Here is a 22,910-nt window from a genome sequence, read left to right on the forward strand (position 1 = left end):
GCTGGCTCTTCAGAATTGTCACAGTTGAAGCAATTTGGCCAGACCTTTGTGTGTCTGCACCACCCAGTCTTCGGAATATTCCTTCCTTTCCCCACTGTCCTGTCATGCCAGCTGTGTCCTGTATCAATAGTCCATAAACGAATGGGTCTATTCTAAGCTCTCATTTTCAAATCATCTCACTGGTCAGTTAGTCTCTCCCAATATCAATCCCATGCTGTCTGTTATTCCAGCTTTAAAAGTCCTAATATCTAGTAGGGCAATCCTCTCACTTTATTCTTCTTCATTAGTGTTCTAACACTCTTTTCTTTAAAAATTTACTTACTTATTTGAGAGAGAGAGCACAAGCAGAGGGAGGGGCAGAGAGAGAGGGAGAAGCAGACTCCCTGCCAAGCAGGGAGCCCAGTGTTGGGCTCGATCCTAGGATCCTGAGATCATGACCTGAGCTGAAGGCAGAAGCTTAACCACCTGAGCCACCCAGGTGTCCCAACTCTTTTTTTTTTTTTAACCACTTTTTTACATTCAAGCATAATTAACATACATGGTGTTTCAACTATTCTTAGCTCTTTGTTCTTCCATATAAATTTTAGAATGAGCTTCTTAACAGTGGTTTTTCACACAACTAAAAATAGTGATCCTGGAGAAAGAAAGGTTACTCAACAAAACAGATTTTTCACATAAATTAGGCCGTATAGGAAGCAATTGCTTTCTAGAACTTTATTGTACTGTGTCTTATAAATATACATACACACTAGGGTTACCAGATTTAGAAGAAAGAAGAACAAGTTACACAGTTAAATTTGAATTTCAGATAAAAAAACATAGGACATATTTTATATGGACATTTTTATACTGAAAAAATTATTTGTTGTTTATCTGAAATTCAGATTAAACTGCACATCCCATATTTCATCTGACAACCCTAAAACACATTCCCTCCCTAACCCCCACCCCTCCCCCACACATTCATGCACACACACACTTAATACTATTTTACCAGTTTTTCCCTGGATCCTCTATTTATGAGACAGCCACCTTCCTTGTATAACATTGCTCATCACAGGATTTTTCAAGAACGTGTCACTCAAAGTGGATAATGGCGTTTGGTACTTTGTCAATGAAAAAAAAAAAAAAGAAAAACAGTATATGTTATTTGCAAAGCAAGAGGAAAATTCTCTTCCACATGTGAAATGCCCAAGCTCAAATGGGGCAAAAATCAAGATCCGATATCCCCAGGTTCAGGGCCAGCCTTATTTTTTAGACCTCTCCAAAGGCCCATGGTAGACACCCCAGCCTCAGGCAGGAGCCAAGGTCTTACAAGGTGGGTCGGCAGACCCTCTGAGGGCTGTCAGGAGGAAGCTTCCAGGTTCTTCCAACAGCAGTTGTCATCCTCCTCTTGCAGATCTTGCGAACGCTGAAGGGCTATGATTCCTACAACACCCTGCTGCTGCCCCCCCGCGTCCCCGGGGAGAAGCTGCCCCAAGAGCTGTACGAGTACTTTAAGGAGATGAAGCGGTTAAAAGAGGAGCAGATGAAGGCCAAGTATCTGGAGAGTCTGGTCCAGGAAAATGGTGAGAGCTCAGTGCCGAGAGCCCGGCTTCCGGCTCTGCCCTGGTGCCCTGGATGTATCCCAGCTGGGAGGCCAGCCGGTTCCTGAGCACCTGCCAGGTGCCAGGCACATGCTAGGCACCTCACATACTTTGTTTCTAACCCTTAATCCCCGCCGTATGAATGCGGAGACAGGGATACATTCTCCTCTCACAAGAGTCTAGTGGGGAGTTAAGCCTTAAAAACAATGGGTGATGGGCATTAAGCAGGGCACTTGAAGTAATGAGCACTGGGTGTTGTATGCAACTGATGAATCACTGAATTCTGCCTCTGAAATGAATAATACAGAATATGTTAATTAAATTGAATTTAAATAAATTTTTTTAAAAACCCATCTGAACGTAGTATAGAAAAATACTTGCTAGATACCAAGCCCTGTGTTGAGGGCTTTACACATATAGATGAGAAACTAAAGCACTGAGAGGCCAGGTCCACAGTTTGAAGGGGTAGAATCAGGATCCAAGCCCAGATCTCTCTGACTCTGGAGTCTGGTGGTAACCACTATGTTCCACAGCTTCTGTGTATGCCCAGGTGTTGCAGTAACACCTCACACAGGCTATAACTTGCTGCCCTAAAAGAGAGAGTAGGGGCTCACACAAGGAAGAGGTTGGCTGTCCATGGTCCTCAAAGCCAAACCCCAATCATAAAGCTGGACTGTACTCTTATAACTTGCCCCTTCTGGCCCAGTGCCCCTGAGTTACCCCATCATCCACCCATGGGCTCCCTTGGGTTCACTTGAGCATCACAGCTCCTGCTGGATGACTTGTGGCATGATGCTCGCTTCTCCTTCCTGCTTACCATGCCCTCATCCTGGAAATGTGCCCTCCCTGATGAGACTTGCTCTCTTTTTCTGTGTAACAGCCATCACTTGTGTAATTGTTTTCTTCATACCTGTCTGCCCCCCAAATGAGAAGTCCCCATAAACGCAGTGATCATACATTCCCCACTTGTAAACCCAAAGTGTGGAACAGCACCTGATACATCATGGTGCCCAATAAATACGTGCTGTGAGAGTGAATGAATGAATTGCATGGAGTCCATTTTCTCCCACTCTTGGGCTTGTCTTGCCTCTCAGGGAAACTAGTCAGAGAATACTAGTTTGTCCTAAAAGGAGAAGATGAGAGAAGACTACCTCTCCCCGCCATCTCCTGGTCAGCATCATTGAGCACCATTAGTGCTCAGATGCTAGAACTGCCATCACAGAGACCACAGACGAGGTGGCTTAACCAATAGTTTATTTTCTCACAATTCAGGAGGCCCAATGTCTAAGACCAAGGTGTTAGCAGGGTTTTCTTCTGATCCTCCTTCCTTGGCTTGTAGATGGCCGTCTTCCCCCAGTGTTGACATGGTCTTCCCTCTGGGTGTCCAAATCTCTTCTCAAAGAACACCAGTCATACTGGAGTGTAGATGGAGTAGGACAACCGTATGACCTCATTTTAACTTTATTGCCTCTTTAAAGGCTTTATCTTCAAATATGGTCACATTCTGAGGTACTGGGGAGTTAGGATTTCAACCTACAAATTTTAGAGGAACCAATTAAGCCTGTAACAAGCACCCACAATGTATGTTCCAAGAATGGAGCTTAAGTTTGGTAAACAGATCAGTGAAACAAGGCCCTGTCTTTGAGAGCCCTAGGGTCAGGAAGGAGGTGGAGGAGAGACACTGAAACTCAAACCTGCTGCCTGATGGCCTGGGGCAGACAGCTGCAGGGGCTGCCAGGTACTAAGGGCATCATGACCTCAGAGAGGGGCCCTGGCGCTTTTATCCCCATCCTTACAACAGTACAGTTATAGGTTCATCTTTTCATTTGGCCCATTAGAAGATAGTGGAAAACAAGGACCCAGAGGTCCCGAAGGGGCCAGGGAGGTGCATACTCTACTTTTCCCCAGGGCTTCTCTGAGCCTCTGCTCCTTCTGCTCTCATGTGCAGACTGTCCTCCCTATTTCCCACACCATGGCCAGCGAGGCCAGTCACAGGAGAGCTCCAACCTCTCCACCTCAGATGTCAATGCCCCATGACTCCCAGGATCAATGTCTTGGGCCCCTGGGGTAAATGGGGTCATTTCGTGCAATCACAGCCCAGTGCCCCCATTGGAATTGTGGGACAGTAGCAGTGGGGAGGGTGCTAGGCAGACAAAATGGTAGATGTGCTTAGCAATGCCACAATGTGGACAAATGTTCATGACAAGTTAAGGGGGAAAACAGGCTACAAATTGGAATATACACTATGATCCCAAGTTAAACTTTGAAAAATGAGAAAGGAACAACCTGAGAAGTTGGAGCTCTCCTGTACTGGTATCATAAAATGCAGCTGCAATTTCTCCGTCACCATTTCTTTGTCTTTCTGTCTCTTTTGCAGATGAATTTTATAATTCTTGCTCTTCCGAGTTTTCTAAATTTCCTGGAGCAACTGTATAATTTTTAGTGTTTTTTTTTTTTATGTTAAAATGTAGAAATACTCTGGGCAGAGAAACTTCTTAATAGCCAACTGACTGCCATTCTTATTTCTTGGGGTTGGCATGTCCAGGGTGATGGTGAGCAGGTCAATGATTCTCCACTTTGTCTCTCTTTCATTTTCTGTCCCCATCTCCCTTGCCCCCGTCCCAACTCTTCCCCATGTGTGTTTTCGTCCTTGGGTCTCTGGCAGAAGAGGAAGATGGGCACTCATCAGATCTGGGAACCTCAGCCGGTACAAAGAGGACCTCACTGAGCCGAGGGATCTCGGTCACATCCAATCTGGAAGAGCGGCACCTTCCTACGGTCGAGTCCAAGACCTACCCAGATGAAGAAGAAGATGAGGAAAGCCTGGAAAAAATAATGTTTCAAAGTAAACAAGCATTTTAATGTTTTGGTACTGGTTCTCTCTATGCAGAGGTGGGAAGACTGTCCAGAGCCTTTTCACTTTTCTCCCTGAAAGGCACCCTCAAGCCTTCTAGCACTACTGGGTGTTAATTCTGCAGTATGAATACGCCATCACTTATTCAGCCATTTCCTGTCATGTTGCAGATTCAGCTAGTGTCTAGTATTGTTTTTTCAGCAGGGCAGAATCCCCCAAAATAGAATTAACAGTCAGACAGTATCTGTATTTTCAATTCTAGTAGCTGTGGACAAATTATTAGCCAAAAAAGGCACTCCCATATGCCGCATGGGGGAGTGAGAACATTTGCAGCAGATGATTTTTCGTTATAAAACAACAGTGTCAAAAAAAGGAAAAGTTGTTCCCCTTTCCATCAGACCATGTGAATTCTGGGTGTGTCCACGTGCACTCACTTGCACACATATATTTTTACTTTGCAGCTGACAAGTTACAGAGCATTGACAGCCACTCCACAGAAGAAGTTGGAGAAGTAGAGAACAACCCAGTAAGCAAGGCAATCGCTCGCTACCTGGGCATTGATATTTCTGCAGAAGGCCACATGGCCAAGAACAGGAAAGGCATCGCCATCATCGTCCATGGGACACCCTTGTCTGGTAGGCACAGCCCTGAAGGGTTGCGCCTTTGGGGTTTAGGTGAAGTTTGCACGTGTAATTTTTGAGACAATAGAAGATTCTTTTGTTTGAACTTTATAATACCACAGGACTGTCCCCAAACTATTCAGTTGCCAACGTCAGAGATACAGGATTAGAGAAAGAGCAGGAACCCCTTATTTTTAATTAATGCATCTCTGAATTGTTTGAGCTTAAATTCTTTCAGTAATTTAAAAATACTAAAATATTAGAGAAAAATCCAAGACATTAAATCATTTAAAAAGAGAGGGGGAAATATGTGCAAACCCTTTGAACTGGCAATATTACTTCTATAAATTTATAGAAATAGGAAAATATTTAACGGTGTGGACAAAGATTAACTGCATGAATGTTCACTGCAGCATTGCTTTCCATAATAAAAAATGGGGAGCAATTGAAGCATTCAGTATGGAAGACCGGCTAATTAAGCCTTAGTACATTCATAACGTAAGTGATTTTGCCACTAAAAACAGTGTTTCTTGCACCCATGTTCATAGCAGCATTGCTCGCAATAGGCAAAAGCTAGAAACAGACCAACCGTCCATTGACAGACGAATGGAAAGACAAAATGTGGTCCGATGGGCTATTATTCAGCCTCAAAAAGGAGGGAGATCCTGACACCTGCTACAACATGGATGAATACTGAAGACATTACACTAAGTGAAGTCATCACCAAAGGACAATGGCTGTATGAGTCCACTTAAATGCAGTACTTAGAGTAGTCAGACTCATAGGAAGCAGAGTGGTGGTTTCCAGGGACTGGGGAAAGGGAAGGGTGGGAGCTTATTGTGTAATGGGTACAGAGTTTCCATGTGGGAAGATGAGAAAGTGCCGGAGCTTGATGGTGGTGATGCTCACACCACAATGTGAATATACTAATGCAACTCAACTGTATGCTTAAATATGGTTAAAATGGTAAATTTTGTATGTATATCACCACAATTTTTTCCAAGTGCCATAGAAGTGTATTGAATGAATAGAAAGATGTTCCCGAGACATCATTTTAAGTGAGAAAAAATATCATACCTAGGATTTACAGTCTGTATTAATTTCCTGTTGCTACTGTAATAGATAGCCCCACACATAGTAAGTTGGTATAATGCAAATTTACTTTCTTTCTGAAGATCAGAAATCTCACATGTGTCTGTAGGGCTGCATTCCTTCTGGAGGCACACAGCACAGAATCCATTTCCTTTCCTTTTTGTAGATTCTAGAAATGTCACCTGCATTCCTTGGCTTGGGACCCCGTCCTCTGCCTTCAAAACCGGCATCACAGGAGCACCTGGGTAGCTCAGTCGGTTAAGCATCTCACTCTTGATTTCAGCTCAGGTCAGGATCTCAGGGTCATGAGATCAAGCCCGACGCTGGGCTCCGTGCTCGGCAAGGTGTCTGCTTGAGATTCTCTCCCTCTCCCTCCACTCCTCCCCCTGCTCACTCACATGCTGTCTCTCTCTCTCTTTCTCACTCTCTTGCTCTCAAATAAATAAGTAAATAAATCTTAAAAAAAAAAAAAAACCAAAACCCGGCATCATAGCATCTTCCAGTCTCTCCTCCTTTGCTTCATCATCACATCACCTGTCCTCTCCTGTTTGTCTCTTGTAAGGGCCCTTGGAATTACATCGGGCCCACCCGGACAATCGAGGATAACTTCCCATATCAGGATCCTTAACTTAATTGCAACTGCAAAGCAGCTTTGCCACGTAAGGTGACATAATCATGGACTGCAGGCATTTGGATGTGGAGGTCTTTGGGAGGGGTCCTTCTTCAGCCTACCACAGAGCCTGTTTCTTTTTCCCAAGAAATATAAATTAATTAGTTATATGTACATACTTAGCAGCCATATGCTAACTGTAAGGTCTCTGGATGAGCAAATTATGGATCTTTTCTTTTTCTTTTCTCTTGTCATTTGAATTTTCTGCTGTCTTTTTAATGAGCAGATATTTTGAAATGGGGGGGGGAGATCAACGTAAGTTATTCTTTAAACCAAAAAAGTCTTCCTATTAGAATCAGAGAGTGGAGCTGCAAAAATTTTTTTTGATGATTTTATTTATTTATTTATCTATTTATTTATTTATTTATTTATTTATTTGGGGGAGAGAGACAAAGAGAAAGAGAAAGCACCTGAGAGTGGGGGATGGGTAGAGGGAGAGGGAGAAGCAGACTCCCCGCTGAGCAGGGAGACCGACCTCGATCCCAGGACCTGGAGATCATGACCTGAGCCGAAGGTAGACACTTAACTGACTGAGCCACTCAGGCACCCTGTAGAGCTACAAAATTTTTAAAGATCATCTGATAGAATCACCTTTCAACTGAGGAGAACGTTCAGAGAGGGTGTGTGTTGCCATCACACCCACACAGGTGGTGGAATGAGAACCAGAATCCACGTGGTTCAGGTTTTCCTACTCTTTTCTGCTGCCACCTCTGGCCACAGGAGAGACTTAGAGGCAAAGCACTTTGATCACTTTACAGGGGTCTCTCTTCTAGAAACTTCTTCTGTCTGAGACACTGAGCCCTTGAGAGCCGGGAAATTCAACCTCCTGACCCTTTTTTGCAGGGAAGTCGGCGACTGCAGTCAGCATGGCCAAATACTACAACGCAGCCTGCTTGAACATTGACTCCATCGTGCTTGAAGCCATCTCTGATGGCAAAAACATCCCGGGGATCCGGGCCCGGGAGCTCTGCATCAGGGCTGCCATAGAACAGTCCATGAAGGAAGGAGAAGAGTCTGGTAAGATCCATTTCCCCTGACTTTCTGTGGTCAAGTGCCCGGCACCCCTCCTGCTAATACGTATCTTCTCTGTGTCCCCCACTGGGCTTTTCTCCCCATGCCCAGTTGACGGCTGACTTACAACATGCTGCCAGTTATAGCCCAAGGAATATCAGCTGGAAGCAGGGATGTGGTTACTTCTCGTCACTGAGGTATTCCCAGCACCTAGAATGGTGCCTAGCACAGAGTAGACATGGAGTAAAGACTTCCCAAAATGTATCAGATCAGTCAGCAAATGTAGTCAGAGACCGCTCAAAGTACAGATAGAATGAGCCCTGCGAGAAGGCTACTGTGGCTCATAGTTCAGAGGTCACTGGGCACTTTGGAGAAAGCCCGTTCAACGGAGGGGTTAACCCCAAACCTGTACTTGCTGTTCGCTGTGGACAATCCTGCCTGCCCCACACCACACCCACTGGCCACTTGAAATGTGGCCAGTCCAAACTGAAATGTGCTGCTAAGGGTTTTTGTGGGTTGTGTTTTTTTGTTTTGTCTTGTTTTGAGGATGTAGTATGAGTAAAAGGCTATAAAATAACGGAGTAACAATTTTTATGTATTGTTTACATGTTGAAACAATCACATTTTGGATATATAGGGTTAAAGAAAATATACCATTAAAATCCATGTGTACTTTTTTAATACAACTACTAGAAAATTTTAAATTACACACGTATTACATGTCTTTTGGACAGATGTGGTCCACACAACTGGTTTAGAAGTCGGGCAGTGAGGGAAAGAGAAGAGGTGAAATGATGGTGTCTTGACAGAAATGAAAGGCAAAACGAAAACTCTTATATATTATATATTATATATTATATATTATGTATTATTACATATTATATCGGGAAGAGCTGGCTTTTTTTTTTATTAATAATGATTTTTTATTATATTATGTTAGTCACCATACAGTACATCCCCGGTTTTCGATGTAAGGCTCGATGATTCATTAGTTGTGTATAACACCCAGTGCACCATGCAATATGTGCCCTCCTTACTACCCATCACCAGCCTATCCCATTCCCCCACCCCCCTCCCCTCTGTAGGGAAGAGCTGGCTTTTTAAGATATGGCAGAATGATGGTGAGGACAGGGAAAGCTGAGAGGCCTAAGGACGGCACAGAAGAGACTGAACAGCCATCAGTGAAGAGGGCCATGGCCGGGGCGGGCACAGGACTCAGGGCAACGTGAGCGGGCGGCGGGCGACGGGGGGCTGGAGGGACTGGGGGTGATGGGGCCTGGATGAACGCAGGACCGGCCTGCAGAACACGGGTACCACTGCTCCACTGGTGGCTTCAGGCTCTTTGCCCCCTGCCACCTCCCCACCTCCAGGGGCACTATGGAGTCCTTGTACCTATAATCAGCTCCCGGGGGAGGGACAGAGAAAGATGCATGAAAAGATAAGCAGAGTAGGCATAGTGATGACTCTCCAGGGAGTTCTGAGGGCCTATTTGCTGAAATGGTCAACAAGGAATAATGAGCCTAACCAAGTCTGCCCATGCACTGGAGGAACGTTGCAGCTGCCTAGCACACAGCCTCATCAGGTCCCAGGGCAGGGCCGTCGTGTACCAGCAGTTGCAGAAGTGCTTGCTCTTGGGGATGGAAGAGAATGTGGGGCTGACTAACATGGGGTTCCCTGGGAAGATGGGCCACGGAGGAACCTGGACTCCAGGCCCATTGTCATCACACCTTGGGGCCTGGAGCCTCTTCTCCCAGCCACTCTGGGCAGCTGCAGATGGAGGCGGTTTTGTGTTCCTCAAGAGAATCACACCGGTCATACTAGGTGTCGTGCCATCCCCACCATCATCTCCTTAGTATCCTCAGGTGACTTTTAATATAAATCCACTCTCTCTGTATAGCCCAGGATGCTGCTTCGGCCCAAACTGCTATGGGACAAACACGTCTGAGCAGTGAGACCCTGGGCAAATTGACCTCAGAATCCACCCTGGTGACCCCTGAGTTTAAACCTGCAAAGACGGTGCGTGGGAGCGTGATGATCTCCAAGAGCAAGGCGGAGAGCCACGGCTCCGGCTCTCAGAAGCAGCATCACCAGCACGCATCTGAAACGCCGCAGGTACAAATAGGGCTCCCCAGACGGAGGGTTGGGGCCCTCCTTCCCCCTGCCCTTCGTCCTTAGGGTCTTGCGGCCGGGCCAGCACGACTTCATTGCTGGGGTGCCCTTTCCGGGCTCATGGTGCCGGTCCTGAAAGGAGTGTTCATCCGGCAGGCGTTCGCAATAACTTTAATGTGAGGCACCGGGTTGAGTGCCAGCAAAGTGAAGATAAATGAGGCAAAAATCCCTGTGCTCAAGCTGCACCAAGAGCCTTTTGAAGGAGATAACCACACATTCAAATATTTGCAATAAAATGAGATCGGTGAAAAAAGACGTTTGTAAAAAGAATTGGGTTGACAACAGCAGTTTCATGTGGCTCAGCCTAATTCTGAAGGAATGCTCAGGATGAAACCATTCACGTAAATTGAGGGCGCTGCTGCACAGGACCCTTAGAAAGTCATAAAGAAGTCAGGGAGTCTGAGCCTCGGCCAAGGTACTTTGAGAAACCATCTTGGCAGGATAGCAGGTGCTGTAGCAAGAGACCGTGGATGGCACCGTGAAAGACAGGCGGGTGATGTGTTGTCGGTGGGAAAGTGGAGTCAAGTGAGTGTGGGCTTCCAAGATGTTTAAAAGAAAAGGAAAAAAAGACTAGTTGTTAGAGGAGCAAACCTAGGATCAGGAGAGTTCTTTCTCGAAAGGAGGTGGAGGCACAAGCAGTCTCTAAGGAAAGGAGCTCCTCGGGGGGTAGAATGTGACGACCCACCCAAGAGGGAACGAGATTCCCGGAGAAGACGGGGAGTGCAGGATGGAGCACAGGCAAAGGACACAAGGGCCAGCTTCTTCCAGCGTCAGTGAAGGTGAAAACAGATCCAGCTGTAAGTGAGGGAGGCAGTGGAGAGTGGAGGTTGGAGAAGGTCTCTAGCACGTGTGCGGGATGCCAAGTCTTTGTAGGAGGCATCAGGGAGGTCGGTGCTGCACAGCGCACTTGAGGAGAGTGGCAAAGCACTGATGTGTCCCCCGGGAGGAATAAAACCAGAAATGCGTGGCAGACAAAAGAAAAGATAGTTGGCAATGCTGATGTCCCAGCTGGGACAGGAAGCCATAACTTCACAGTTGTAAGATTTCCCTAAGTGGCAAGTGGCAGCCTTTATTCAGAGGGAGAGCACAAAGTCCTCATCGCAGGGGCAGGAGTGTGCTCAGAACAAGGGGCAGGGTAGGTGAGAGTGGCATCAGTACACGGAAAGCCCAGCCTGCAGAGAGAAGGAATGAAGAGGAGGGCAGCAGAGGGGGAGAGACAGGAAGAGAGGAAGAGTCTGTGGGTCTTGTTACCGTCCAAGAGCGTAGTAAGAGGAGTGGGAGAGGTGGGCATTTCGGAGGAGGTCTCTGAGGTCGACGGAGAGGAGTGAAGGCCCTTCCAGGAGAGGAGGCCCACATGTTGGATAGATCAGGCAGGTTGAAGTTTGGATGGGGCAAGTAAGCAGAGTGGAAACCAAGGTCTTTGAGGGAGAGGAGGTATGCAGATAGGATGGGACCCCCCTCGGGGCTGAATTTGTGCCAGATGACGTCTCTGATCTTCACTTCAGTCGAGCCTTCTTGACTGAATGATCATTGAAGCCATTGATCACTTCCTTTTGCAGCAACATTTAACCCCCTTTCTCAAGATCTAATATGGTGTTTTTACCTAGATGTTTATGGATGATTTAGAACTCATATTTGTATTAAACAGGGTGTCATGGGGTACCATTTTCTTCGATGGGCTCCTTCCATCTGGACAGTGAAGTAAGGCTTTTGAGAGTATATCAAAGGCAGCAGAAAATCCTAATTCTGACCCCAATCCCTTTTCAATAAATAGGGAACTTAAAACCTATTCAAGATTGCCCTGTCCCCTGTGCGGCTGCCACAGTGTGACAGGACTCATGCTTTGAACAACAGTCACCCTGTCAGCGTGCTTCACACAGAGTTGGCTGTTTGGTTTTCTAAAGCTCTCCTAAAGCGTGAACTCTCCAATGACAGAAAGTTTAGTCATGTTGCAAGTGGGAAGAAATTTGTAATATGTCGTATAATGAAGATATGACCTGTAATATAAGGTCATTTATTTATAAGTCACCATGTTCTAGGAGAGCACCCGCTGGAAAGCCTGGTCTTTTGAATGACATTTAATCCAACACTCACACTTCTCAATTCCACAGCCTCGTCAGGTACTCACTGCTATGCTCATGTTCTAGAGCTCGTTCATCATTACCCATAAACTTCAAGACCTCTGCATTACACATCCTATTTCCTGACCACGTCTTCTAACTTTCCAGATGACTTACTCCAGGAAGTAATTGGTCGCGTGCAAACCTCCAGTCCACTTCTTCACTCCCTACCACCCCTTTGCTTCTTTTCTTAGCCCGTTTGGAAACTGTGTCTATCACTGTAGGCGCTCCCTTGCTCCTTCCCCTTCTTCATACTCTCCAAGCAAAACTTCAGCCCTGGTAAACCCGATTCTCCGCCTCCTCCATGCAGGGTGGCTGAACACAGCTAGAGACAGTCCTCCTCTCTCCTGAACGGTCTTCATCTAAATTTAAGACCACAAATCTCAAATAGACCCTTTGGTCTGCCATAGTAAATTTGCCCTCCTTCTCTTCAAGATAACTATTTTATGGAGGTCATCACTCTCCAAACCTCTCAGGCCCTTTCCTGTTCCCCATTCCCAGCTAATGATCTCTCTCCTGACTGCATGGAGGGAGCAGTAACACTGGAAGACGACCACCTGATTCTCCCACCACCAGCTCTACGAGCCAGGATGTACCCCAGCCCAGCGCCGCGCCTTTCCTGCCGGAGTCACTGCCCCAGCTCTCATCTAAGGCCCTGCCCCTGGGCACTGCCCCCCCGCCCCACTTCTCACTCAACAGCTGAATTCCTGCAGTCATCCCCTCTCTCCTGTTTGCTTTTTGCCCTGTCTCGTGGCTCCTTCCCATCAGCATCTATGCATGCTATATTGCCTCCCATCTTTAAAAAATACTGCCCCAAGACCCCAGATCCCTCTCCAGCTACTACCTCCTCCCGTCAACTCCTCTTCACAGCTGTTCCTCTGAAGAATTGCCACAGGCCTCCCTCCTTATCCTCACCACCATTCTCTCTTTGACCTCTTCCAGGGAGGCCATTGTCCTTACCACCCCCCTAGGACCACTCCTTTCAAGGTCACTGGCATTCATCTTGCCAGATCCCGTGGCCAGTGTTCTGTCCTCATCTCCTGTGACCTCATAGCAGCTGATAACTACTCCTCTTGGAAGTGCTTCCCGGCCATCAGAACACCACACTCTTCCACTTTCCCTCTGCCCCGTTAAAGACTCCCTCCTCTCCTCCAGCTTCTCCACCTCCTCCAGATCCTTAGGATTTTGGACTAGACTAGAACGGAGTCATCTACTCTTTTCTTTTTGTTAGCTACCTTTTCTCCATAGGTGATCTCATCCAGATCATAGCTTAAGTTCTTAAATATTTTCAGTATGCGTGTGACCCTCAAATTTCTTTCTCCAACCCCAATTTCTTCCCCAGCTCAGGTTCATACATCCAAACTCACATTCAGTATCTCTGTTGAATGACTTAGAGACCTCTCAAAATTTGTGTGTCTGAGAAGTAATTCTGGCCCACTCCCAACACAGAACAAGACAAAAAAATTGCTCTTCCCTCAGTTTTTCCTTTCTTAATAAATGAATTTCCCATTTTCCAACTTGATCAGGCCAACACTCAAGCAGTCATTCTTGGGGCCCCTCTTTCTTTCACATCCCCTCCCAAGTCCTGGTAGGATAGGATGCAAAGGAAAGTGTCAGCCACTTCTCCCCACCTCCACCATGACCATCCTCATCCCTGCCGCCATCATCTCCTTCCTGGAGTGCAGTAACTTCTAATTAACTAACTAGGTAACTGACTAGCCTTCCTGCTTCCACTCTTGTCATCCCAAACAGCAAGCACCATGGTCTTTCAAAAATAAAACTCAGATCACATGTCTGCCTGAAACATGCCAACAACTTCCCAAAATACTTGGAATAAAATCCAAATTCCTCACTGTGGTCTACAAGCCCTGCATATTCACCCCTGACTATGTCTTAGACTTCAGTGAAGCCCGGCCCTCTTCCCCATCGCTCACTCAGTCCAGTTATGCTGGGCTCCCATGTGCTCCCCAGATTCCAGCAAGCACGCTTGTGTGGAGGGAGCTGGCGGTTCCCTCACAGAAAGACTCTTCTCTCAGGACCTTTCTCGTTCTTTATTGTCCAACTCTGTCCCCGCTGTCTGTCCCTTTACCTCATGCTTTTCTTCCTGGCACTTGTCACTCCCTGAGACTGTTGTTGATTTGTATATTCACATGGTCCTTTTCTGTCTGCCCCGTTTGCAAGAAGGATCACATGGGCAGCAACATTGCCGGCCTTGTTTGTTGTTGTATCCCTAGTTCTAGAGGGGTCCCTTGTGCAGAGGAGGTGCTCAATTAATATTTCTTGAATGAACAAATTCATGCTGTTCAGTACATATACAAAACACCTTCCACAGTGTCCCTGCTTAAAGCTTACAGCAATTCTTTAAGGAAGATAGGCATTTTCCATTTTACACTGCAATCCCCATTTTACAGATGAGGAAATGAGGCACAGAGAGACCTAATGATTTCCACGAGGTCATATGGCTTGTAAGTGTGAGAGCTGCTGAGACGCCAAGCTGGCTTCTAACTCCTTATCCTTCTCCCGCTCGACAGGTTTCCTCCAGCCCCCTCCCTACGGGGCCGACGCAGCGCCGGCTCAGCGTCAGCCCTAGTATCGGAGGTGAGACTGGGCTCATGAGCTGTGTGCTTCCCGAGGACCTACTCACCCAGATCGTGGCTGAGCGCCTCCAGGTGCGTCTCTGCCCACCCGCACAGAGCTGCAGGGCGCAGACTCCCTCCCTGCGCTGGGTGCTGGGGTTCTGATCTGTAGCCCCGCGCTGCGGCAGCTCAGCACCCAGGGGCCCTGGAGAGGAAAGATGGGTTTCTTCATCCCCCACAGTCATTTACTTGTCCTTTTGACAGCCCTGCTCAGTCCCTGGCCCTGGCGCAGTCTGCAGCCTGAAGCCATGCACCTCAAAGGATCAGTGAGCAGGTTACATATTTTTTAAAAAATCAGTTATGATACAGCCCTACGGTAGCGTATTAAAAATCATAATGTGGAACCATGGAAAGTTAGAATTTAGAGCTATATTAATTCCTGTAAAAATTTGTCTTCGATATATTATTCAATGAGAAAAGCAGATTATAAAATAGTGTATAAAGCACAAGTACATTTCTATAAAAGTTTTTCTAAATATGTATCTTACACACGTAGTACAAACTCCTAAGGCCCAGGTAACTGTGGTTATCTTTGGTTAGCAGGGTAATGGATTTTTAGTTCTCTCCATACATTCCTGAATTATTTCACAATGGCAGCTTGCTTTTAAAGTCAAGAAACACAATAACTGTTTCCATTTTTTAAAAAAATTATTTATAAGTGTTGTACAGTTAAAGAAAAGAAAACAAGATCAGCAGGGGTGGGGAGGGTACCACTTAAGCCTGTTTGCTGCTTAAGGTTTACAGAGAGCTAAATTGCTTACCAGGTCTTGGAGTTGTCCATTTGCCTTGGATTTTTGGAACTAGTCCACAGTATTAGTTGCACATCTAAATATAACAAAACGGGGCCTGAGCTTCTGAGGGGAAGAGGAATGTCATCACGGGAAATGGCTTGTGTTCGGGTGTGACTGCCGGTGTGTTCAAGTGCTGTCCCTCTCAGCGGACGTGAGCAGGGCGGGCTGGTACGTGCTCAGCTATGCCACGGACCCAGGTTAATCACAGGGCCAGCCCACAGGGGTCCAGGAGAGCTGAGCGACTCGGAGCACTGACCCTGGATGAAACATGGACCTTGCACTGCTTCCTTCATCAGGACAGTCTTGCTATAAAGAAAACGAAAAAACAGCAGCTGAAGTAAATGGTGTCTTTAGTGATGTAGTTGATTTACATTCTGACACATGATTCTTGTCTCATCAAAAACTGGTAGTGATGGGGCGCCTGGGGGGCTCAGTAGGCTAAGCGTCTGCCTTCGGCTCGGGTCATGATCCTAGGGTCCTGGGATCGAGCCCCGCATCAGGCTCCCTGCTCAGCGGAGAGTCTGCTTCTCCCTCTGTGTGCTGCTCCCCCTGCTCGTGCTCTCTCTCTCTCTCCCTCTCTCTCTCAAATAAATAAATAAAATCTTAAAAAAAAAAAAGAAGGAAGGGAGGGAGGGAGGGAGGAAGGAAGGAAGGAAGGAAGGAAGGAAGGAAGGAAGGAAGGAAGGAAGGAACCGACCTGGTAGTGAGCAGCGCCTGGCCCAGGGTGGCCCGTCTGTGTACTACCCTTTGAGTAACACTGCGGTACAGCAGAGGGTGCCCTTCAGTGATTAATGTGATCAGGATCCTGACACACCAAGGCATTAATAACACTGAGAAAGGCCCACCTGCTCCTGCTGCCCTTGCTGTCTGTTATTCGATGCATGGGAATATCCTGCCTTTCCATCTTCTGTCCCCGCACCTCATGGACCTTTCCAGACCCTGACTTTCACATTCTGTTCGCTTTCCTTATTTCCACAGCGACAGAATCAATCTTTCACTCCACAAATACATATGATAAGGATCTATCATGACTGATAAAATATTTGGATGTTTCTCTTGTATTTTCTAATAGCACGTTGAACATAGCAGGTGGAAGGGTAGTTTCACGGGTTTTGCAGTATTTTCACTGGGGCCCAGTAGGTCTGCAGAACCAGTTGCAGCCCCAGGGAAAGCATAAGAAGAACGGGCAGTGTTCTCCATAGAGAACCTAGTAACTGTCTGCTCACTGTGGTTTCAGCTGAGTGACTGCTTCCAAGGAGTGGTGTTTGATAGCCTCGAGACCCTCTTCGCTCGGAACATAGCTGTGGCTCTCCTCTGCCTGCTGAAGGCCATTGGCAACCGGGACCACATCTATGTTGTCAACATGGCCCAGGATTACACAGCCATGAAGGCCCAGGAGAAGGCCAAAAAGGAGCAAGAAGGTAGGGCCCCATGCCCTCCTGGGCTGTCCCTTTGGCAAAGCTGTGGGCTTTGTGAAATGCTTCCCCACCAGGATGACCCCTTGGGCAGAGGACATTGTTCCCTTTGCCATGTTGTTAGGGCTCACCTCTGCCCTGTAAGGTGCCTGGCTGACCCAGGTGACCTGTTGAGAGACGACAGGATGAGGGATGAACCCAGCTGGCTCTTTTCATAATAGACACATTCCCCTTTCCCCGGATATCACACTGCGTCCTTTCGTCTTCTCTGTAATCACAGCCAAGCCGAGGGGAATGCATTGCCGGTCCCATCCTGACTCGGGTGACCTGTTAGCTGCTTGCTTTTGTTCAAGACGACTGTGCATTTCCTGCCAAACTGGAGGTGCCAATCAACTGTACAAACCAGTTTCCGCATCTTAGCCTGCTGTGTCCAGGCACTGCGGCAAATGTTCTGTACCTTTGAAATGTCTTTAAATGGTGCTTGGGGTTATTTAATCCTCTCAGTAACTTTCTGAAGATCATTGTCCCCCTTTTACAGATGAGGAAAATGAGGCTCAGAGATATGAAAAGTCTTGTGTAAGATCACACAGCAAAGAGGCACCTGAGTGGCTCAGTCTCTTAAGCATCTGACTCTTGGTTTCGTCTCAGGTTATGATCTCAGGGTCATGGGATCAAGCCCCATGTCAGGCTCTGTGCTCAGCGGGAGTCTGCTTAAAAGATTCTCTTTCTTCCTCTCCCTCTGCTCTTTACCCCCCCCACACACTCAGCTCTCTCTTGCTCTCTCTCTCTCTCTCAAATAAATAAATAAATAAATAAATCTTTTTAAAAAAATTCACACAGCAAATTAGTAAGGTCTGTGTAACTCCGAAACCTTTGCATTTTCTGTCACTACAACAGTGGCCTGAAAAAAATTTCAGTGACTGAAAAGTAGATACACGCACAGAGTAATGTTAGCTTGAGTTCCCACTTTAGTCAGAAGCAGATGTAGCAAATCTTGGTCCCCAAGGAAGGCCACGCTGTCCCTGGAAGGCAGAGTCCTGCTCTAGCCTCAGCTCTGGTCACATCACTGCCCTTCCTTACTTGGCCTTCCCTCTCTCTTCTGGAAAAATTCACACAAATCATAATGCTTTTCCATTTAAGGAAATAATTACAAACATGAGCTCTCTTAGTTCTTAAATTCAAAGACTGCTTCCTTACATTCTCATCCAGAGAAAAATTAAGAAGAATGGCCAGGCATCCCCAGCAGGGTTCCAGCCTCCAGCTTCCTGATTTTCCAGAAAGCTCATTTCCCCATATCATCAACTTAAAAGAAAATATCTCTTTTCATTTTCTCAATTACCTGCGGATTGAAGTTTTTCACAGTTGCATTATGGGCTCCTCTCCCCAAAATCATCTGCATTTGAAAAAATCCTGAGGCAGCATCCTAGTAACAATATTATTATATTAAAATCTAATTTTTACTGAAAATTTATGAATTTGCCAGGCACTAGCCTAGATGCTTTACAGGATTTCCTATTTGATCCCCACCACAGCCGATGAAGGTGGAATCATTGTTCTTATCTGCTTCTACCCCTTCGTGTCAGAGAAAGATCTCCAGATACATCTCTCTGAACCCAAAGCTCAAACCCCCAAGAATGGAAGGTGGGAAGTTGTGCCCATGAAGCATGAAAAAGAAGCCAAGAGCCTTTGTGCTGGGTGTGGGCCTGGAATCTGTAGGGTGTGGAGGACAGTGCGCCTTTTTCTGCAAATGGCTCCGTCACCCTGAGGACTCTGGTGGCATATGTTCATCATGGATAAAGTCAGCGGGTGGCCTATTACTTCCTTGTTGCTGCGGTAGCAAATTACTTGATGACTTTGAACAACACAGATTTACTATCTTACAGTTCTCGGAGTTAGAAGTCCTAAAAATGGGGTGTCAGCAGGGCCACGTTCCTTTAAAGACTCCGGGGAGAGAATCCTTTCCCTTGTCTTCTAGAGCTTCTAGAGGCCACCTGCCTTCCTCAGCTCGTGGTCCCTACTTCACAGCCTTCTGACCTCTGCTTCCATCATCTTCTCTCCTTCTCTGACTCTGACCCTCCTGCCTCCCTCCTACAAGGACCTTTGTGGTTATACTGGGCCCACTCAGACAATCCGGGACCATCTCCCCAGTTCAAGGTCCTTAGCATAATCACATCTGCAAAATCCTCTCCACCATGCCAGGTCACATATTCACCCTTCAGGGATTAGGACGTGGACATCTTTGGAACTACTGTTCCAGATGGAGACCAGGTTTGGAACTGTGTGAGTGATGGAAGGCCCACCAGAGATCAGGAATGCCGCCAACGGCACAAGCCCCCTCCCCCTGGCACAGACCCTCTGCCGCCCTGCAGCCTGCATGGGCTGGGAGCTAAGCCACCAGGGGACCCCCGCAGCCAAGGCTGGAGAGTTACCTTCCCTCACCTTCCTATCTCTGTTCCCTCCACAGAACACAAACGCAGGGAGGCAGTTGAGAAAGAGAAGGAGCGTCTCCAATACATGGATGAGGAAGAATACGATGCCATGACAGAGGAGGAGAAGATCATGTTCAATCGCGAGGTTCAACAGGCCCTCCGCGAGAGGAAAAAGAGGTCAGAATCAAGGGCTAGTGGGAGTGGAAGTGGTTCTCCTGGGAGTAACACACAGCCCATCCTGGTGACTAGGGTCACCTTCCAGGAGGATGACCTGCCGAGATCCGAAAAACACGTTGCCCGCTGAGGGTGTTGGTTGCTGCAGCCTTTCTGGGTTTCTCCCATTATCCTCTCCTTCCTTCTCTCTGGAGGGCATCTGAGACTAGGGGAAGGTGATATGATGTAATGGGGTTGGGCTTCTGGCCCCTGTGCTGTCCTGGGGCTCTCCCCAGCGTCTCCTGACAACTGCCCCCTAGGTGTGACTCATCAGCCTCTGTGCTCAGGTGTCCGCAGCTGGTGACCGAGGGGCCACTCTCTTGACATGAGCTTAATGGTTGTTCCCCAGAACTCGGCCATTTCTTCTTTCCTGGCCAACGTCTTGGCCTTTGGTGGTGTTCTCTGTGCCCTGAATTCTGGCTGCCTCTCCCACTTGATCCTCGGCCTGGGCAGTTCACCAGAGACCCTGGGCAGGCTCTCAGCCGCTCTCTGTGCCCATCAGTGGGGACCACACAGGAATGGCTGGATCCCCTCCATACCACCTGGGGCCCAGGAGACTCAGGCTATCTCAGCTGCAGGTAGGCAGAAGGATATATGACCTTTCTGCCCCAAACCTTCAAACATGCCAGGGGAGGAGGGCATATAGCTTACTCCCCACTGAATTTCAAACATTAGAAGGGGCAGAGCCAAGATACTTGCCCTTCTATTTAACCTCCTTCTCTGCTCTCCCTCTACCTCCAGATTACTCCCACTGACCCCAAAAGAGCTTTTATGTCCTCTCTGTCCCCATAGTATGCCCTCATTTCTTCATCTGCATGGTCCATTGTAAAAATGCCTAGTCCTCCACAGGTATATAAAGCTTGGCTTTGGGATTCCAAAGGGATCTCTTTTCTTTCTCATCCAGATCATTGCTTTCAGGAATTCATTTCATGGTGGACTTAGAAAATGTAAATCTGATCCTCAAAGCTCAACGATAATTTGTTTGTGTCACACACACACACACACACACACACACACACACACACGAAGTAATGAAGAGTTGACTTCAGTGGGTAGAGAGTCACAGCAACCAGGAGCAACCAGGGATTCCTAGAGATGAAAACAGGGGTTTTGTATTTTCAGAAATGCTGTCCTCTCCCTGCTTGTTTGTACTTGGTGCCCTCTCTGCCCTTGGCAGCAGGACGGGTACAGCTGAGTCCATAGCAGGGAGGGAGGTGGGGGGGGGAGGAGAATTCGGCTTTCAGATCCAGCACCATGGCCCTAAGCTAGCCATTACGGATGCTATTTAAAACATGATTTCTTATTGTCTGAACATCAGACGTGACAGTGTAAGAAGCTGGGCCTCATCTGAACTGATATTTATTCATTTTAAAGAGAGAGAGAAAGAGAGTGCACATGAGCAAGGGACAAGGGCAGAGGGAGAGAAAATCTCCAGCAGGCTCCCCACTGTGCGTGGAGCCTGACACCGGGCTCCACATGGGGCTCGACTCAGGGCTCGATCCATGACCCTGAGATCCTGACCTGAGCCAAAATCAAGAGTCGGACACTTAACTGACTGTGTCACCCAGGCGCCACTGAAAGTTACTTTTTAAAAGCTATTAACATCAAGCTTATTTTCAGCCCTTGCCTGCTCTCCTGTGAAAGAAGATTAGAATAGAAATACAGGTTGAGAATTCCTCTTAGTTGAGTTTGAGTTCATCAGTTTTCCTGAATGACCAAAGACCCTCCTTTCTTTCCTTCTTTCCTTCCCTTCCTTCCCTCCCTCCATCCCTCCTTCCTAACTCCCTTCCTCCCTTCTTAACTTCTTCCTTCCTCCCTCCCTCCCTTCCTCCCTTCCTTCCTTCCTTCCTACCTACCTACCTACCTTCCTATTTACCCAGATTTCTTTGGTTCACTCTTTCTTTTTATGCCCAGGAAAGCTCTTCCTATGTCCCTCCATCAGACACGCCCAGGCGGTGGGGCTTGGGGCAGGAGGGGCTCTGAACTCTGTTTTCTCTGCCTGGTTTGATGAAGGGAACTGGAGAGGCTGGCAAGGGAGATGCATGAAAAGAAGCTACAGCAGGAACTTGAGCGGCAAAGGGAAGAAGACGAGCTAAAACGGAGGGTCAGAAAGCCAAAGCAAGGACCAGTAAAGGAGGAACCTGTCCCGAAGAAATCTCAAACAAACCGGCAGGTAGCAACCCTCACTTGCTCCTTAGCAAGAGGCAGAACAGAGGGAGTGGTCCTTCTCACCACCCATCAAGCCAGTACATTTCCCTTCCACAAAATTGACCTGATACTGTTTGGATCTTGTGGTGGAGCAGAAGGTAGGAGGGAAGAGGCTGACATTTGTTGAAAGCTGAGTATGTGCCCAGAGCTCTGCCTGTACTTTGTTTTGTCTCCCCTCCCACCCTGCGGGGTTCAGAGACATGAGGCCCATCTGGGGCCGAGAGAGTTCAAGGACCCCACCCAGTTATGTCTGACCATAGTCCTTGTGCTTTCCACTGTCCCCCCAGGGCCCCTGGATGCTGGTGAATAGGCTGGTATTAACAGCCGGCCTCCAGCAAGCCACAAAGTTAAGGGTCCCCCTTGAGCTTATCTTGACAACAGTCAAGGTAGACACTCTAACATCAGCTTGTCCTTGCAGACATGTAGCAATAGTTTATCAGCCTGCCAAGCTTAAAAGTCATGTCTCTGCTGCCATGACCCGGGAAAGGCAGAACAGCCAGGGTGGCACTCACAGCCCAGCAGGGTAGCTAGCTAGCGGGTGTGCACAGGGGCTGTCCCAGCACCAGACCTTCAGAGGGTGAAGCGAAAGCATGCCTCCCAGACAAGGTGCAGACTGGTCCCAGTGGATGAGCAACAGACAGTGACCACATCTGGGTAGAGGTGAGAGCAGAGGAATTCATGCCCAGGGTTCACAGTCCCGTAGAACTCAGGAAGGAGCGGGGTCTGCGTGTACAGAAATGGCCCAGGCTTGGGAGCAAGAACAGCACGAGAGGCAAGCAGGCCTGGAGTCTAGACTGTCACTGGCCTTGGGCTGCTCTGTGCTGGGCTCCCGAAATCTTCCAAGTGCAAGCCCTCCCTGCCCCTCTGCGGCCCCTCCCTCCACACAAAGTCCTCTGCCTGAAATCTCATGTCCGAACAGAATTCTCCATGTCTTGGCAGTGACTCTACTGATGACAGAGAAAGAGACGGTAGTGGCCAAGCCCCTCCCCGCCCTCCTCAGTGAGCGACCCCTCCACGAGACTGCTTGGCCAGCAGCAACCTGTCCACACTCTCCAGGCTGTGTTAGAGATGCAGACAGATGTGAAGGAGGAGTGGT

General features: G+C 47.7%; 1 protein-coding gene across 1 annotated transcript in view; it reads left to right on the forward strand.

Annotated features, from left to right (window-relative positions):
- HYDIN (HYDIN axonemal central pair apparatus protein) overlaps positions 1-22,910 on the forward strand; it is a 376,490-nt gene that overhangs the window by 261,633 nt on the left and 91,947 nt on the right. Inside the window, exons 38-46 of the mRNA XM_087870593.1 lie at positions 1,400-1,568; positions 4,252-4,431; positions 4,902-5,075; positions 7,666-7,839; positions 9,731-9,945; positions 14,654-14,791; positions 16,787-16,970; positions 19,429-19,570; positions 21,620-21,779. Of these exons, the coding sequence (XP_087726719.1) occupies positions 1,400-1,568; positions 4,252-4,431; positions 4,902-5,075; positions 7,666-7,839; positions 9,731-9,945; positions 14,654-14,791; positions 16,787-16,970; positions 19,429-19,570; positions 21,620-21,779 (1,536 nt within the window). The remainder of the gene's footprint in view (positions 1-1,399; positions 1,569-4,251; positions 4,432-4,901; positions 5,076-7,665; positions 7,840-9,730; positions 9,946-14,653; positions 14,792-16,786; positions 16,971-19,428; positions 19,571-21,619; positions 21,780-22,910) is intronic.

The sequence above is a fragment of the Ursus americanus genome, chromosome 21, assembly GCF_024610735.1.
Source record: "Ursus americanus isolate L20-20 chromosome 21, mUrsAme1.1.p, whole genome shotgun sequence".
In the NCBI taxonomy this organism is placed as follows: Eukaryota; Metazoa; Chordata; class Mammalia; order Carnivora; family Ursidae; genus Ursus; species Ursus americanus.